Genomic DNA, 17,230 nt, shown 5'->3' on the forward strand with positions numbered 1-17,230 from the left:
GAAAACTTATATTATTTCTTCTGATGTGTTCACTACTGTTATTAGTTTTCTTTGATTTCTATTTCTCTTGAGTGTCAAAATTTTTAACTTGTTTACTTAGTCTTAAGTTTGACCAAGTACCCAGGATGGTCTCTTGTTAACGACACTTTATGTCTTGTGTAATAGTGGGACAGGCTCTTGAAGTAATAGTGCCAATTGTTGGCAATTTTTGTTTGCTTTCTGTTTCTTCTTCTAGTTTGTTTAATTATAGATACTGTACAAATTAGGATCAGCCGAATCCATTATTAGGAAGCATGTAGTCCGTGCAACTTCTAATTATGATGGATGTAGATAGCATAGGAGTCGGCCTTTTTATTAGCCTAAGCACTCATTTTGGACAAAATCATATTGGTATAATTGCATCATACAGTCATGCCAAAGCAACAAAAATAACAACAGCAGCAACAACAGTACAGAGCACACAACTATTTGTAACACAAATTGGTGGCTTAAACAATAGTGATATCCTCAGAAACAAGACTGGTTTTCACAGTTTTGGCATTCTTGTCTGAACTTTCGTTCCCTTCTGAGTAAATGCGCTGGACAAATGTTCTATGCTGTTAGATGACTGATTCATTGATTGAGAAGATTAAATAAATACGATAATACAAACACTTAGTTGATATGTGGTACAAACAACACTTCAGTTTTTGTCGAGTATTTAGTCCTTGTGAACAAATGATGATGAAATATTTCTATTATTTAATGACTAAATAATTGGTTTGGTAGGATGACTAGCTGTAACATGGGTAAGTGCACTGTGGTGATATGTGGTATACAGTGTGATTTTTGTTGAGTCTTTTGTGCACAAATGATGTTGCGGGAACTATTATGTATGACATTTGTCTTTTTCCATCCAGCTATGAGATGCTGCCCTTGGAGCGGCAGTTGGAGATTGCACAATTAGTTGGAACGACTCGTTCTCAGATCCTGACTAATTTGAATGATCTTAATCTTAGTACGAGTTTCTTATAGCTTCTTTGGTTCAGTCATGCAAGAATGAACTGGGTAGGCAACCTCCTGTAGCTAGTCGAGCGAAATGTCAGTCTTCTTGCCAAGCTGACATTGTATCTCATCAAGTGAATTCAAGCAGTTTTTTGTGCGAGACAAAAAATCAGCCACGTTGCAGACTGAGGCATACCACATCTAGTAATTTCTCATGAGTCCCAGGAGAGGTTGTTCCAATCTTCAAGGTGCAAGCTTTACAACTTCTGTGGATGATTGTGACTGTTCAATGTTATTGTGGTCAGTGTCATTGAGGGAGGGTTGAATTCAATTTTCGAACACTGCTCAGTTTCAGTGCCAAAGAGAGCCCAACCACATCTTCATTGAAACCTGTACAAGATGCGTGGCCATCTGACTTCATTGGGCCTGCAACGGGCATCTGGCAAAACCTTTAGAAAAATTTCACTTTGTATTGTATCATTCATCAAAAGGATTTGGACTGTTATCTGTTGTGTAAATGTGAATTGATGTGAATGGGAAAGAAAAAAGGGCTAAAAAATGCTATTCTGGCAGCTACGTCAGACAGGACTTGGTCATAGGTGCTTTAAGCTACGACCTTGGGCCAGGACCCGAAGCACCGGTTTTTTTGCTATGGCATAAAGCCTCTATGTTGGCTGCTGGTTTTGAGTGTTCCTTTAGAATGTTGTTCATTTGGCTTTACCCTCGCAGAAAACAGTCGACCGATGGGGTGCCGAATTGTTTAAAGAAGAAAGAGGAACAGAAACATGTAACGTTTTCCTGTATGTGAAAAGGATGGAAAATGAACGTTGTTTTCGTGCATGGGTATGCCGGACTGTCACTGGATTAAAAAACGAACTCCAGATGTCCGGTCAAATGGGAGACCGGCTACCATTGAATCGAGACATCCTTGGTCGAGTTGCAAGACGTCGTCGTCATGAGGCGGCTATGGGCTTCAAAGTAGGAAGGCGTGGATTGCTCAACTTAACCACGCGAAACCCACAGTACATCAAATCATGGGTCAAATTAAATGTTGAAATCTGACAAAACCCTCCAAACGGATATTATCAGTCAATCCAACTTAATAGTCGTCTCACGTCGATTCATCACATTCACAGGAGCATTTTTTAATGCGGTTTGCCGATTCCCATCCAACCCGATCGACATTGCCTCGAGGAAATGTCCCATAAGTGAAAAGTTATTTCTTCCTTTTTCTAAGCTTTCCTATTCAACACCCGTGGGCGTTTATTAATACCTCTCGCATGCACGGAACACCCGTGAATGAGAAAACCTCAACCACCGGATTACCATTTCCCCCAAAGAATTAAAAGAATGGCCTCCTGTCATAACTCCAGTTTGCACCTTGCAGAATCTGCAGGGTCCACAAATATTTCCAAATCGTTCTTTCTCGCCCAGTCTGCGAGTTGCTGTACCAGCCCTTGAGAAAGGGAACATCGGCATTCGGCAGCGACGAGCAATTCTGCTTTGGAATATGCAGAGGTATTTTTTTTGTTCTCCCTTCAAGTACATTGAACGGAAAAAAAAGACCAAACCAAGCAATGCCACAATCTGCAAGGTCAAAAGGTTGCCATGACACTGAATCTTTTATGAATCCAAGTGGGGTCGGAATGTGGCAAAGCTACGCGAAGAGAAGAAGCGTCTCCTTCACGTCGATCATCTGTACCAGGCCAGTTTATAGCTTTCTATTCTCCACTGTCAAAGAGAAGAAACAGGTTGAAACAGGGTTTCCTAAACACGCCAGGTAAGGAGCACAGAAATCAATCTACTCAACGAATGATACGACATGTAACAGACAAGATAACCTTATTCCTGAAAAATGCCATCATCATTCACAAGTATCATTCTCTCCCCACACCACCCCATGTTCCTTTCTATTCGTCTTCTGGCGTTCTTTTTTGCTTTTTTTTCCCAAAAACTCTCTTCAGTTCCTTCGAAAAGGAAGAAGGCCGGTACCACAAAGAAACTGGCAACGCAACAAGGAAACCCTTCCTGACTGGCAGCTTGGGCCACAGTAAGAAACGCACCATGGAAGAGGTGAAAATCCCTAAGACCACTATGATAAAGAAAACAACAAACAAAAAGAAAATGAGGAATTACGAGATGAATCCCAGCAACCTCTTCGTTTTTGTTGCTTTCTTTCTGCTCTTCCAGACCGTTCAAATCTTCTCCAACTTCGGCGCTCGGATGACAGGGTTCGCCTTTGCGATGGCTTCTCGACCGGCGCCCTTGTAGTTGAAATCGCAGGCGTGCTTCTCGGGCAGACGGTGCGACGCGCAGAACGTGCTTCCGCATCTGCACTTGAACTCAATGAGTCCCACCCGCTTCTTGCAGCTCGAGCAGCGGTGCGACTTGCCGGATTCCCGCAAAGCAGACGTGGGGTGAACGGTCAGAGAGGAGGAAGACGAGGAAACGAAGGTGACAGCAGTCTCAAAAGACGGAGCGGCATCTTTTGATTCGACGGCAGCTGCAGCGGATTCTCCCACGACGCTGAGCGGCTTCTCCAAAGAGGATTTTAGCAATGACTCCTGGGCTCCCTTCAGTTGCAAGCCTCTGTAGCACTTAGAGCAGAGGTTCATCGTAGCGAGTCTGCCGAAGAACCCACAATTGTTGGCGCAGAGGCGGTGATTTCCTGGGGCTTCGCAACCCGTGCCGTCCCTTCCTCTGTTCCAGCCCTCTTCGACCATTTCTGGGGATGGCAAGAAATAACGGACTTCACAAAGTTTCTTGCTAAACAAACGCGGCCAGAACCAGTGGAATCTTTGAATATCAGATTACGATTGTCCTATGCTTTCTTGAGGCATTAGAATACCTGGTTTCTGTCGATAGAGCAAGAGCAAGATCGAATGCATCAATCCAAAGTTCAAACTTAGATCTATCTACGGTAGTCACCAATCTTTTAGAACACCCACGAAAACATACGCACAGGAAGGACTACCAAGGAAACGGGAGACCGAGGTGTAAAATCAGAGAATATTGATACACAAATCCAATTCAAGAAAACCGAGTGCCAGTTGAAAATGAAAATAAAAAAAAAAGAGCGAAAAAGGAATTGAATCGCCAAGGTTCAAGCGTCAAATTTGGCATTGCCTCGAGATCAAAAAGGCAAAAAAGAAAGAAATAAAGACATAAGCCGACCAGAAATCCTTTTTTTTTTTTCATGAACAGGAGAAAGAGAGGGCATTAAAACGGAGAGCAAGAAGTCCAAAGCAAAGAAGAAACCATCGGATACATGGACTAGAAACCAAACGAAGAATGGGAACAAAAATGAATTTACCTTTCTTTTGGTGGTGAGTGAGGCTTCGTAGCTGCTGCTCCTCCTCTCGTGAATGGCGAAAATCTAAACCTGGAGCACCGCTGCCGAGGAGACACCGATTCTGATTAGCAAGAAAAAAGGCAGCAAGGGAAACCGAGGTTTACTCGGCCTGCTAGAGAGAACGGGGGAAACAATTCGGATTACTCTGACAGAAGATCGCAGAGCAACGAGCAAAAATCTCAGTCAGCCGCAAATCTCCGCACGGAGCAGCTATCATTTATATCGTTTGCCGGAGGTGGACGAGCGGGGCGGGGGCCTACCTAAGGAGGAGGCATGCACAATTAAAAACATTGCGTCGTCGGCTTGTCGACGTTGCGGAGCCAGCCAAAGAGGCGCCCCATCTCTTTCCTCGCCGGGAAACCGCAACATGATGCCCTTGCTTGCGTCCCCGCCCATGTCATTATCAACGTTATGTCATGTATGTAGCTTTCTCTTCCTACGATGCTTTCCGCCATCGTGTCGTCATGGTCGACGTTTGGAGGAGGAGGAGAGCCGCCGCCATGGGCCCCGACATTGCTTGCGCAAGAAGACGATGATCGTAATTTCCCGTCCCGTCCAAGCATCACAGCGTTCCTATTATGATAATAATATGGGGTAAGTTCAGCCCACGCACAACGGGTGCATTACGAGATGAAGTTAAGTAAGTCGTATTGCGTACGATATTTTTGAAATGCATATTTACTTTAATACTCGTAGTATCTGTCATTATCTATAAATATGAATTAATAATAAATGAATTATAAAACCTAAACAAAATTACGAGACAATGTACGTGACATAACAAACGAGATAAGATAATGATAAAAATATGAGATAATGTAAAATAAAAAATAAGTAAAAATAATGTGTATGAGATAACAAAAGAGATACAAGGACAAAAAAAATAAGGACATTTGTTTATCATTGAAAATAGTATATTGGTAATAACCATATGTATATGCAAACTAATAAGTTTTATCTTTATGGAATCTTAAAATCATTTTTTTGTTGTTATTAAAAATAATGTATGAAAATTTGCCACCTATATAACCAGCTTTGTACATAGATAAAACGCCTCTTCCATCCACGTTCTTGCCCGTTGAGAGACGCCCGCCCGTATGATTTCCCCAGGTTTTGAACAAAGAATGAAGTTCTCCGCCTTGTTCTCATGGGTTCTGTATGTTCTTTCTTATGCTATTATTATTTAAGTTCTCTCTCTCTCTCTCTCTGTTTGTAGAACATTTGCAAGTAAGATTGTAAGACCAAATAAAAAGAAAAGGGGAAGAATTAAAGAATAAAAGCCGTACGATGTCACTGTTTTTTGTTATCACACTGCGAGCTAGCATATATTAAAGCTTATTATGACAACAACAAAACTTCATTATTTGTGTGGTGAACAAGCGTAGCTCAAGCCAATATTTTTCTCAAGGGAGAGCCATCTGTACACCCCGCTGTTTTTCTCGCTCCAACCTCTCGAATTTAAAATGAATGAAGCGGAGGTAGGGCCGCCTACGCCTTGCTTACATCTCCATTTCCTTGGCGCGCCGCAGTCTTTTATTAGCTGGAAAGCATTCAAGAAACAACGGCACGATTGGAACGATTGACACTCATTCTGAGGACCAGCGGTATCAATATTAGTGCTTCTTCAGCTTAGCACAAACCTTGCTGGAAAAAAAAAGGTGTGGAGGAATGGTTTGGAACTGACCAAAAAAAAAAGGTGTGGAGGAATGGTTTGGAACTGACCAACATGTTTTGTGAACCCAAAAGAGAAAGCACACTGGAACGATGGCCTTTTTAAGGGCGGTCGAATCCCTTGTTATAATAAATAAACCAAAGCCCATGTCCCATTCCCCCCAAAGAAAAGCTTCTCATCCGTAATTGACATGGATCTGGTTGTCAGATTTAGAATGTTTGAAAGCAAGATTCTTCCTTCTGCTTGCTCTTCTTTCTTCTGCATTCTCCTTTCCAACCCTCGTGAATGGGATTGTTAAAATTTCTTTGAACAACACTATAATTTTTCTTCCTTCAAAATTTTTATGTTTCCTTTCATCATAGTCAATTCACTGGAAGATTTCCTTCCAAAAGCTTTTTGCACTAGAAGAATGAGATCGCCTTCAGGCAGGCAATTGAGCGCACCATTTTTTGTGGCCAGAAAATTAAATACATAGAGGAAAGGAGGGTCGAGGAAACCGACTGATCGAAGTCGCGGGTGACTATGCAAAATTAATCCTCCAAAAACTTGGATAAAAATGGATTTGAATGTCGAGAAATATTAATAAAAGTTACATCGTAGCGATCAAGAAGATACCTAGCTGGTCTTCGGTTGTCCCCAAGAAATCGAGTAAAGTTGAGAGAGGACGTGGGGCGGCGGGATTTTTAATTTGATGGGAGGAGCGAGGTATCTATATGCCGGTCGAAAACAAAACTAAGTCGGCTGCATCGGTTGGTGAAAAGCATCCCTTCCAACCCTCGCTGAGGTCCCCATAATCCACTTAATCGAACGAGGGAATAAAAGAGTTGCTGGTGAGGAACGTCCTCCAAGGGCTTAAGGTAGTCGATCATTGAGCGGAAGCCGATATTTTTTATTAGAGCCACCTTGCGTAAAGTTACAATTTAATGCCGGGCCTTTCTTTCGTTCCGTTCATGACTCCGTATATGGCCGAGAAGCCCTCTCTCTCTCTCTCGGCCCAGTGACGGAAGAAGGACGACGATGGGTGTCCAAGCCCGCCCTATTCTTCTGCGTCTAAGTCTGTGTGCTTGTGGAAGGAGGACTAGGGAGGACTAAGATCACATCATGATCACCAAAAGTTTCTCAGTTTTGCTCGTAAAGTTCAACCTCAACCTGCTGCGGTGTACATTATTTCTCTTGAATCTCATCTCCTACCTTTTAACGTAATATCGACATTCAAAGAATCCGCTACCTCATGGTGTCACTTTCCGTGTTTTTTTTTTATAAATATTTTCTGATAACTATGCCCGGGAGGATAATACTAGGATGAAAGCTACTTTGAGCTGATCATCGGGACTACCTGGCCCGGGCCACTTTGAACAACTGGGGAAGCTGAGATGGTATTGGTGGCCACTGTATACTATGGTCCCCATGCACCCGGATATAATTCACCCCCGATCCAGTCAACATCCTTCTTGGTCGGTCTGGCGCGTCGACCCCAACTTTTTCGCTTTATAATCAATGTTGTTTGAATATTTGGTTGTCACCATCCCAGACACACCAAGTCTTAGTCTGAAGAACTCCCCAAATTAATAAAGCATCTTTAGCTTTACTGACGGATTTCCTTCGTGGGTAAATATGCTAATCTCATGTGCAACTCAGACCTCCAGCCTACCAGCTTGAAGCAGGTGGAAATCTATATTCCAAATTGCTCTTGAACATAAGTACTTCCTTTTTCATCAACACGACGTACGTACAGCATTGCTATAGGTTAGATATGGACTTCCCTTTCCTCTCCCAATCCAACTAACTATTCGCCTGGGCAGCCATGGTTCTTCCCACAAAATTTCTTCTCCACCTCTTCCTCCTTTCCTTTTCGTTGGATCATTTTACAGTGTCATTATACATCTCTCTCTCCTCCTTTCGTCCTGCTTTCATGGCGATTACTGCACACTCAAGGAGCACTACTCATATCTGCTAGCCCCCGCCTTCCGGGCCCTAATAACACTACTACCAGGCAGGTTCCAAAATAAACTGGTACTTCATGTCCAGTGGCAGGAGTTTCAAGCGTTATCAGTTTTGAGCAAAAAACCACCACCGTTTATGGCCCCATTTGATTGTAGCAAATGTTCGGAACATCAAAGAGAACTGCCCGCTCCACGTTATTGATATCAAGCGGCTCTTCCTTTGGAGAAGGAAGAAATGGAAATATCATTAGCAAAATGGGTGTCAATGGGCCACCACGAGTTAACAAAAAACATACGAAAAGCGGCAAACAGAAAGGAACCAAAGAAGAAAAGAACTAACAAAGGACGATTCGGTCCCCCTGGTGAAAATATTATAAATATATGGACATAAAAATCCTAGGGGTGAATGGGTTTTTCATGAGCAATTAAGCAAGGATACGCCCAATCGCCAAGGAATGGTATGGAGAAAAGGATTTTGTATAATGAACTAGGAACATCATACTAAACAATTTTAGGAAGAAAAATGCTCCAGGATAGCAAGATTATGTAGCATTTGAATGTTATGGTAGCAGGTGCGGATGACAGCTGCCATCACACAGGCCTAGCCGCCGACAGAAAACAGGCGCCGTTCACACTTGGATAAGATTTTAGCTGTTAAAATCAGATTTCATTCAACTCTTTCCCGTTCGATACAGGATCTGCCGGTCAGGTTCAACGGTGCACGTGGCAAGTCTTCTATTATTTTCTTTTAAAAGAATTACATTCCTTGACTATTTTTTCGTAGCTGCCTTTTTAATTTTTGAGAATCAAAGATGTAAATTCCAACTTTGTTCTGATTCACAGACAGATTGTGATTCTACTCGGTCAGAGAATATTCCCTGATCTTTTTTGCAGACTGATTTTGTTCAAGAATTTGTTTCGCAAAATTGTGTTAAGAGGAATGCGCGCACGACAGACTTCTGTTGTTTCCGAGCTATGCATAAAAGTCCATCCAATCTTCAACCGGTTGCGCTACAGTGGAAAGTGTTGGAGATGGTGAACCTTAACCTTTATTTTCGTTCTTTCAGAGGATTAGGAGACCCTGCCATGCTCTACCTCCAGAATTATAGACTGTCAACCATGGCATAAAGGTGACGGACGAGACACCGGAGAAGGTGAGAGCCCCGTCATGCGCGGACCCAGTTGCCCCACGAAACCGTAGGATGCAACATCGCGTGTGAGACGACCGCCTCAAGGGATCGGTCACCCGTCTCCCCGGACAGCTACCGCCATGGAACCATCCAGGCAGGGCCCCACGCGATCAGCACCTGAGACGGGCATAACTCACAAGCACATGAAATAAACACATGGTCCCAGGTTAACACTTTTTCACAACCATGTGCAAGAAACAGGACGCGTTAAGATGCTGGGGAGAATGTTTCAAGCACAAAAAAAGCGCTCTGCGAAATTACGGGAGAAGATAGCACATGCACATGGATGGAAGAGAGAGACACAGGTAGAGGGAGAGGTGCTTCAGAAGGTAACTGTCCAAATAACATTAAAATTCAGGACACGAAAATTTCGAATTAATATGGCTACTTTAAATGTAAGAAAGCAAAAGCTATAACCTATTGCGCTTCTTCGATGCCTAAAATTGCGCCCGAGCCTTTTTGTTCGAGCAACCAGGACACTTATACTGCTTTATATGCTGGGCTTTCGCAGGAGTTATTTTTACACACTTGCCATGGAACCATCTCTCACAAATGTCACAACAGATCCAGAATTGATCTGACGTATTATTCATGCCACACGCACCACAGAGGGCATCCTTGTGCTCATCTACATCATCGCCTTCCTCTTCTTCGTCCACATCATCCTGGCTTACCTGTTCCCTTGTTGCCCTTGTGATGTTCTCTCTCTGTATGCAGCAAAGCCCAACAAAGGATAACGCAGCACATTTGATACTTGAAATTTATCTATGATGAACACAAGAGCGGTAGAAGGATTGAACACAGCAGAGATAGCTTGTCAGTGCTTACCTTGTTCTTACTGTTTCCGTTATTTGTAACACTCGATACTTCCTGAGCCTCCTTTTTGCCAGAGACAACCTCATAAATTGATGGAAGACCATTGATCATATTAAATAGTCTCCTCCTGCAGTCACACCACACGCAGAAAAGGAACCATTTCAAGTAAGCAGTGTTCACTTCCTTTAGATGAGCACAGACACATGAATGTAGAACTAAAACTGTTTTACGATTAAAATTTCACTCGTGGGTCAGTAAGCTCCCAGCTTTTGGTTGTTTAATAATTCATATCATTGGATAATTTTTTTTATTTCATTAATTGATTAGTGAACTTTTTATGGCATAGGATGTCCTGAACTCCAAAGATTTGCTACATTAGTGCTAGGCATTACATGCAGTGCTTCTAACTGTGAACATAATTGGAGCAGTTTTGAATGGGTATCGAAGCTAAATACGTTTCATTATTTTCAATTCATTTAAATTTAAACAAAAAATGCAACCAGTAACTATCATCATGATGCATGACTTATGTCTCATATATGTACTTTAACTTGATTTATGTAGCTTCATACAAAGAAGGGAAATAGGCTGCAAGACAAAAAGTGAATGGCTTAGTATATGTAGCCTACAATCAGCAGTTAAGAGAAAGATAAAAAGAAAGGGAAAGAAATTGAGCACAAATTGGTCCACCTGTATTGCAGGAGTAGACGAAAATGCCGAATGCCGAAAGATGAGAATATTTATGATGATAATCCTTCCCTCACATGGAATCTTATTGACAAGGCAAGTGGAGCTTCTCAAGTAAAAAATGGAGATAAACAAAAGGAAAAGCAAAAGTGTGCAACCAAAGAGAAGAGGACGTTGATTGAAATAGAAGAAGAAGAGAAAGAGGAGGAAATATTTGAAGACACAGAAGAAGATGACGTATTGGTTCATTTAGACGATGATTCAGATGATGATGAATTTGCATCTTCTTCTTCAGATCACTACTCTTTTTTTTATATTAAGGTTTATGAATTAAAGTGGACATTTGAGGGTAGCAACGTATTGTAATGATTTTAACTTTAAGTTTCTTATTTTTTGAATCTTCAATGATATTAATTTACAATTTGTTGTTTGCAAGTTGACTGTCATGGATTTTGTTTACTGTTGTTACATGACTACAGTCACTATATATATTAAATTATTAATATATACATTTATAATATATATATATATGTAATTATATATATATATATATATAATAGTTGTTTTCCACACATTGAACATACATATTAAGTTATATAAAACATTCAGATGAAAGAGCCCAATGCACAAAAATACATGTTGGGTCTTTGAAACAGTTCTTATTTTGTAGCTGCTGCGCAGCTACGTATTTACGTGGGAGCCATAAATGTCTTACCTAGGCTGCACCTGGCGACTTTGACAACACAGTAAATCTCATCACAAATATTCAAGAGAATAACCCAGTCACATTCACATTTGCAATAGTGCCTCAAAGATTTCAAGTAATCAAACAAGCAAACTAGAAGTCAAAATTCTGCTGCAAGCATGACAATAACTATCCTCTACATTGCTTAAAACATGAATCAAAAAATTGGTGAAGGCAGAAAATACACTTGGGAAAAGGTAGGATACACTAGACGGAATATTTGAAAGCAGTAATTTTCCATCCTTCTCCATTAGAGAACAAACCTAAAGCAAAAAATAGAGAAGGATACCTATCGTTTTTATCAAACCCAAATCGTAGCCCAAAATAAAAGGCAAGAGCTATGAGCCAAGAGTCACTATGAACAGCCACAAGTTTAAGCCAATCCTCTTCCAACATGCCATCCCTGGAAAAGTTGATTCCCAGAACTGGTTCTGGTAGTTCAGGCGGCACTTCTTCTGAAGGGAGATTAACTTCCCAGGATTCATTTGGATATCCATATAAGCATAAATTCTCCTTCTCTGTCAAGATATTGTTAACATAAACATCAGTATCCAGAATAAAATCCCAAAGAAAACAAAGAAAATTCATAACGAGTTTCACAAACAATTAAAAGCCTCCAAGACAAAGCAGAAAATAAAAACTGAAACAGAGATTACGAGCAACATAAGTTTCATGAAGAAATGGAAAAGGCCAAATTAGAATGCCACAACTGAATTTTATTTAGCAAGGAATGTTAAATAAAAAGCTTGTTGGCCAAGAGTGTCTGTGCCTTCTTTACTAGTATTTAAACTTTAAAGGTCCCATTATGAAATCGTAAGTGGAAGTCGCATCTAGAAATGCCTGCAAACAGTAGCTTTAATGCAAAGAGTTAACACTTAACCGAGTTAGATATAAATAAATTAGAGATAGGTTGAGGCCCTTGGGGTTGAATGAGTTTACAAAATCCATTGACAAGGCCAAGTACAAGCCTGAGCCATGTCATACAGTGAAGCGGGTAAAAAATATGCTTGCTTTAATATGGGCTCAAACAAATCCAGCCCGTTAACACTGTTTACATTGTTTATACTGTTCTTTTATACAGCCAAGAAGAAGGCAGAGAAGAAGAAAAAGAAGAAGGAGAAAAAGGGGAAGCAACATCAGTAGCAGTAGTAGTAAAAGAAGAAGAAGAAAATAGGAGATAAAAAATTAGAACTCTGTTTTTGACTTAGGTGCTTAGATGGCCTACACTAGTAAAAAAGGTGAGCACCTAGAGCCTAGATGCATCTAGGTAGGCGCCTAGGTGCATTTTTGAGTTTTGATTACTAGGTGATGCAAGCACAAGAAAATATGACACTAGGGCATGTCCACAATTCTCAGGATAAAAACTAACACCAAAGGAAATAACTTACTGTATCAGATGGCCCTTTTTCTAGGAAATGTTCCACATGGTTTCGTAGAAGAAATCAGGTGTCCTTTTTCCAATGGAGGCTTGTGCTTTCTTGGGTTCTAGTGGCATGACAAAGTAAGCTATATCACCTTTCTAATTTCATGTAGAGCCCATCCAATACCCATTCTATGGTTGATACAAAGAAGAGATACTTCGCATATAAGATAATAATAGAAAAAAAATGACGCAAACAAGATATTATTCGTTAACTGGGAAAAAATGCTGTGATATCTCAATCTTAAAAATTTCCTTTTGGAAGCTACGTCAAGAAATATGACTGACTTTATTAATTTAGTTTCATGTAAAATGTATATTTTGTACTAAAAGTGTCATAAAAAACCGTTCATGTGCAAGCTCAAATGTCAATAACTTCAAAACTTACAGCATGCAACATGTGAAAATATTTGCTCAAGATGCTAATCGGAACAGATCATCAGTGTTATTGAGGCACAGGACATGGGCGCAGGTCATCACAATCTCATTCATGAACTCGAGTTCAAGTTCATCATTTTAAAACTCGAGAAAATGCAGTGCAATCGATGGTAGTACAGACATGTTGTTGCATTATTTTTTTCCTCTTGCACATACAGAAAAACCCTATCATCAGTAATTTCTTCTTCTTTGAGCATGCACGACGAAAGCCCATAGGCTATTTTGTCTGCTGCAGTATATTCGATACCAACAAAACGGCCCTTACTGAAGTAAAAAAGGAAAAAAAAAGTGCCCTTAGTGAATATATATATATATATATATACACACACACATACACACACTCTTATTTTCTTTCTTTGCGAGGCAAATTCCACCTTTTTCTAAATAACGAAGTACATAATGCGCACTGGATAACAGTAGTCAAATAGATAGTGATGAACATGAAATACAAACCTGACATCACTCCCATGTCATCGTAAAAAATGAAAATTCATTATACACAAAAAAGAGTAACTCAGACATGTAGGAATGTAAAAACGCCTATTCTGGACAAACGAAGCAATAGCGTAAACTTGTCTAAGACGTGTCAATTACATAAGAGGAGCTCCTAGAGCAGCTTAAAGTACACGGAGTTTCAAGCGCTGCAAGATGGCTGTGACGTAAAGTAGCGAACACATTCACTGCCGTCCACCTAGCCCAAATATGGACATATTGAAGACGCTCTATCTGGTCCCAAACATGTCAATGTTGGAGGCCACCCAGATGAGGTTACCGTAAGCAAACTGTTCCAGAAAAACCAAAAACAAAAACGAAACGAAGGTATCTAAAGAAGATTAATGACAAAATCGAAGTCAAAACATTGGAAAATGCGAAAAGAAAAGCGTATCGATTAGAAATTAAACACAAACAGCATTGTTCCGGAGCCCTCAGTCCACCAGCCATTATACATCAAACAGAGCAGCTCAAACTTCAGAATACGAAAAGCAAGAGAGAAACATAGGACCACACAACACGGAAAGAGAGGGGTTGCACAAAGAGATAAAGGAAGAGAATGAGGAATTGGGGAAAATTGAGAAGAAATGAAGAGCGCTTACCTGGATCACACTGCCGATAGAATTCTCGAACGTCTACAGCAAAAAACAGAAGAAAGGACAAGGGTGTCAATGTTTAAGTTTTAAAGAATTCAATAAATTAGGGAACTAAGAAGTTCTCAGATATTCCTGAAAAGGGCTCACGGTCAAATACGAAGAAGGAAAAAGAAGAAGGTTAACGTTAACGATAGTAAACAATAGATGGAGACAACGAATCGTCCAATAGCTGAAGAAGTAGAAGCGAAAGGCACGAGAAGAGATAGGGAAAGGAGAGAAGAAGAGAAAAAAACCAGTTGTTAGAGCCTTAATGAGCCCAGCTCTCCTGCTTTTGTAATCTTTGAAGACGTCCTCAACGCTTCTCGAAGGGCCATCCATGCCGTTGTGGCTGCCTGCGCCTCTCTATCTGTCGCTTTCTTACTGAGCACCACCAAGCAGGAGAAGAATGAGAAGACGAATGAATGAAGGAAAGAATGGAGAAGAGAAAATGACAATGGCGTCGGGAGCGTCGAAACCGACGCGGATCCTCTGCCGAGACGAAGAAAGTGACGAACCTCAAGCGGTGGAAGGGGAAGGTATGAATTACGGGGGAGCAACTCCTGTCTTTGCCTGGAAGAAGCAAAAGAAGAAGAAGAAGAAGAAGAAAAGGGCAGGGGACGAGGGAGACAGACGAAAGAGGAGAAGGAAGGATGGATGGCGGTAAATTATTTTACATACATATAACACAAGCAAGCAAACGGAGAGCCCCGCCCTGCAGGCGGGACCGACCACGCCCTCGAAACAAAGCCACAGACCCTCTCCCCTCCCTCGCTATATACGTGCCCTAATTTCGGTACCAGTTCCGTTGCTCCGCAGGCTTTCTTTTCTTCCTAATAAGCGCCGATGGAAAAGAAAAATAGAGCCAACAGATGGAAAGAAAATAATGCAAAGAAAAGCCACCAACTCGAGGGAAAATTTTCAACGTAAATAAACTTTTGTATCTTAAATGGACTGTTTATGTAATCGTGGCCTGATTACTGTGAAGGAAGAAATATAGAACTTTTGGGTTAACAGCGGCGGATGTTAAGGGGGTTCCCCCTCCCTAGCTACGTGCGTCCACACTCTTCGCGTATAAAAAAAATAAAGAAACTGACACTACTTCCCTAGTAACCACGTCTTACAGGTTGGTTCGGTTTCGATCGGTGGCCCATCCATTCCGTTTGATTTCTAGCAGGACGAAAAGGACAGTTCCGACGGGTCGCTACGTGCTGCTGCTTTCCCATAAACTATAAATATTAGGTTTCTTTCTTAGTGCCAAAACTTTCAGCCATAACCAGAAGAAAAGCTCTATCGCACCTCCTTTCCCAATGGATGACCTACCTGGGTGGTTATGAATGTTCAGCTTCTTAAGATTAGCCAAGGTTGCGCGAGTTGAAATTTTTAAGCACGTGAAGTCAGTCCGTCATATCAGAACTGCTCTATTCGTGTGTGTATGCATGCATGTAAAATCATGTGTCTGTTTGCAACTCAGCGGTGACATGTTGGCCATTATTATAAAGTCAACTCATTTTTTTGCTCACTTGCAATTCTAAATTTACTTAGATTTTTTTCATAAACTTATGAGCAAACATTAACCTGAGATTTCAAGGTTAAATCATTATCGTCATTTGATTTTTTCGTTGTTCGTTCCACACTTACAATTTCAAGTATAAGCTTGGATTGTTATATTTTGAACTCAAATCGTCATATTTATCAATCAATTTACGAGACTATGTTTCCAACTACATACATTTCAATCCAACCCTTATCAAAACTCAACTTAATCCAATTGGACTCGGAATTGGAACTATTTTTAAATCACAACAGCCATCACATGTTCCTGCATGAAAATCCTCATAAATCATTTTTGAGCTCCGGTGGATGCTACGACATGGATTGCCAATTAATCCTCATAAATCCTCATATGAGGCCTCGTTATAGTGAGATATTGCAAACCCTCTACCAAACTTCTATATATGGTGGCATCAAGTTCTGTTGATTCTTGAGCTGAAGATGGGCGAAAGTTTGTGACCATGGGCGTGGGAACATCTTTGGCATTCAATAAATGGGCCTTATCAAGTAGCTCGTAGGCATATTTTCTGTGACTGAGAACAAGATATTGATCATGAAAATGAGCCTCTATTCCAAGGAAATAATGAAGAAATCCTAAATCCTTCATGGCGAACTCTTAGCTTACTTGTGAAATAAATTCTTGCATCTGCTTTGTGTTATTCCCGGTAAGAATGATGTCATCAACATATAATAGTAAAATAAGAATTCCATGTTTGTTTTGGCACACAAAAAGAGATGGATCAGCAACACTTGCAAAGAATCCCAATGAGAGAAGAAATGTACCAAGTCGATCATACCAAGCTCGAGGAGTTTGTTTTAAACCATAAAGAGCTCGCCTGAGCTTACATACATAATCTGGCTTGAGAGAATTTCAGAATCCAGGAGGTTGTCTATATAAACTGGTTCTTGTAAAAGACCATGTAAAAAGGCATTTTTGACGTCAAGTTGACGAATATCCCAAGCATAATGAAGAGCAATAGATAATACAATTCTGATAGTAGCGAGTTTTACCACTGGTGAAAACGTCTCAAGAAAATCTATTCCAGGAATTTGAGAGAATCCTTTAGCAACAAGTCGAGCCTTGAGGCGTTCGACTGTTCCATCACTTCGGAGTTTAGTTTTGAAGACCCACTTGCTGCCTATAACATGCATGTCCTTGGAATATGGAACTAGATCTCATGTGTTATTATCATGAAGAACTTTTATTTCTTCTTGCATAGTTGTCGTCCAGTTAGGATCTTTGAGAGCCTCTTTGATTGTACGAGGCTCTTGAGGAATCAAGCAAGCAAGGAGATATTTAGGATT

General features: G+C 40.8%; 3 protein-coding genes across 4 annotated transcripts in view; 1 reads left to right on the forward strand and 2 right to left on the reverse strand.

Moving 5' to 3' along the window:
* LOC116260415 (cleavage and polyadenylation specificity factor subunit 1) overlaps positions 1–1,819 on the forward strand; it is a 46,150-nt gene extending 44,331 nt beyond the window's left edge. The window contains exon 26 of the mRNA XM_031638749.2: positions 900–1,819. Within this exon, the coding sequence (XP_031494609.1) occupies positions 900–1,014 (115 nt within the window). The 3' untranslated portion in view covers positions 1,015–1,819. The remainder of the gene's footprint in view (positions 1–899) is intronic.
* Positions 1,820–2,765: 946 nt separating this feature from the next.
* On the reverse strand, positions 2,766–4,728 carry LOC116260416 (zinc finger A20 and AN1 domain-containing stress-associated protein 4-like). 2 transcript variants are annotated; one of them, XM_050079591.1, is made up of 3 exons: positions 4,481–4,728; positions 4,298–4,377; positions 2,766–3,709 (listed from the first exon to the last, which is right to left on the reverse strand). In XM_050079591.1, exon 3 carries the CDS (start codon positions 3,705–3,707, stop codon positions 3,180–3,182), a length of 528 nt encoding a protein of 175 aa, XP_049935548.1. In that variant the 5' UTR covers positions 3,708–3,709; positions 4,298–4,377; positions 4,481–4,728; the 3' UTR covers positions 2,766–3,179. The 2 variants fall into 2 exon arrangements, with proteins under 2 accessions (XP_049935548.1, XP_031494611.1); XM_031638751.2 differs by having other exon boundaries at positions 2,766–3,839; positions 4,481–4,723.
* A 4,731-nt stretch (positions 4,729–9,459) lies between these two features.
* On the reverse strand, positions 9,460–15,354 carry LOC116260795 (PHD finger protein ALFIN-LIKE 4-like). The gene is made up of 6 exons (XM_031639290.2): positions 14,890–15,354; positions 14,629–14,755; positions 14,342–14,374; positions 11,679–11,907; positions 9,970–10,084; positions 9,460–9,848 (listed from the first exon to the last, which is right to left on the reverse strand). The coding sequence occupies exons 2-6, from the start codon at positions 14,711–14,713 to the stop codon at positions 9,579–9,581; spliced, it is 732 nt and encodes a 243-aa protein (XP_031495150.1). The 5' UTR covers positions 14,714–14,755; positions 14,890–15,354; the 3' UTR covers positions 9,460–9,578.
* Positions 15,355–17,230: the final 1,876 nt, after the last annotated feature.

Source organism: Nymphaea colorata, chromosome 9, assembly GCF_008831285.2.
Source record: "Nymphaea colorata isolate Beijing-Zhang1983 chromosome 9, ASM883128v2, whole genome shotgun sequence".
Taxonomy (NCBI): domain Eukaryota; kingdom Viridiplantae; phylum Streptophyta; class Magnoliopsida; order Nymphaeales; family Nymphaeaceae; genus Nymphaea; species Nymphaea colorata.

Coding starts and splice junctions, on each gene's coding strand:
- LOC116260416 (XM_050079591.1), bottom strand. CDS start 3,707: ATGGTCGAAGAGGGCTGGAACAGAGGAAGGGACGGCACGGGTTGCGAA.
- LOC116260795 (XM_031639290.2), bottom strand. CDS start 14,713: ATGGATGGCCCTTCGAGAAGCGTTGAGGACGTCTTCAAAGATTACAAA. Junction 11,908..14,341: donor CTATCGGCAGTGTGATCCAG/GTAAGCGCTCTT, acceptor ATATCTTGACAG/AGAAGGAGAATTTATGCTTA. Junction 9,849..9,969: donor ACGGAAACAGTAAGAACAAG/GTAAGCACTGAC, acceptor TGCTGCATACAG/AGAGAGAACATCACAAGGGC.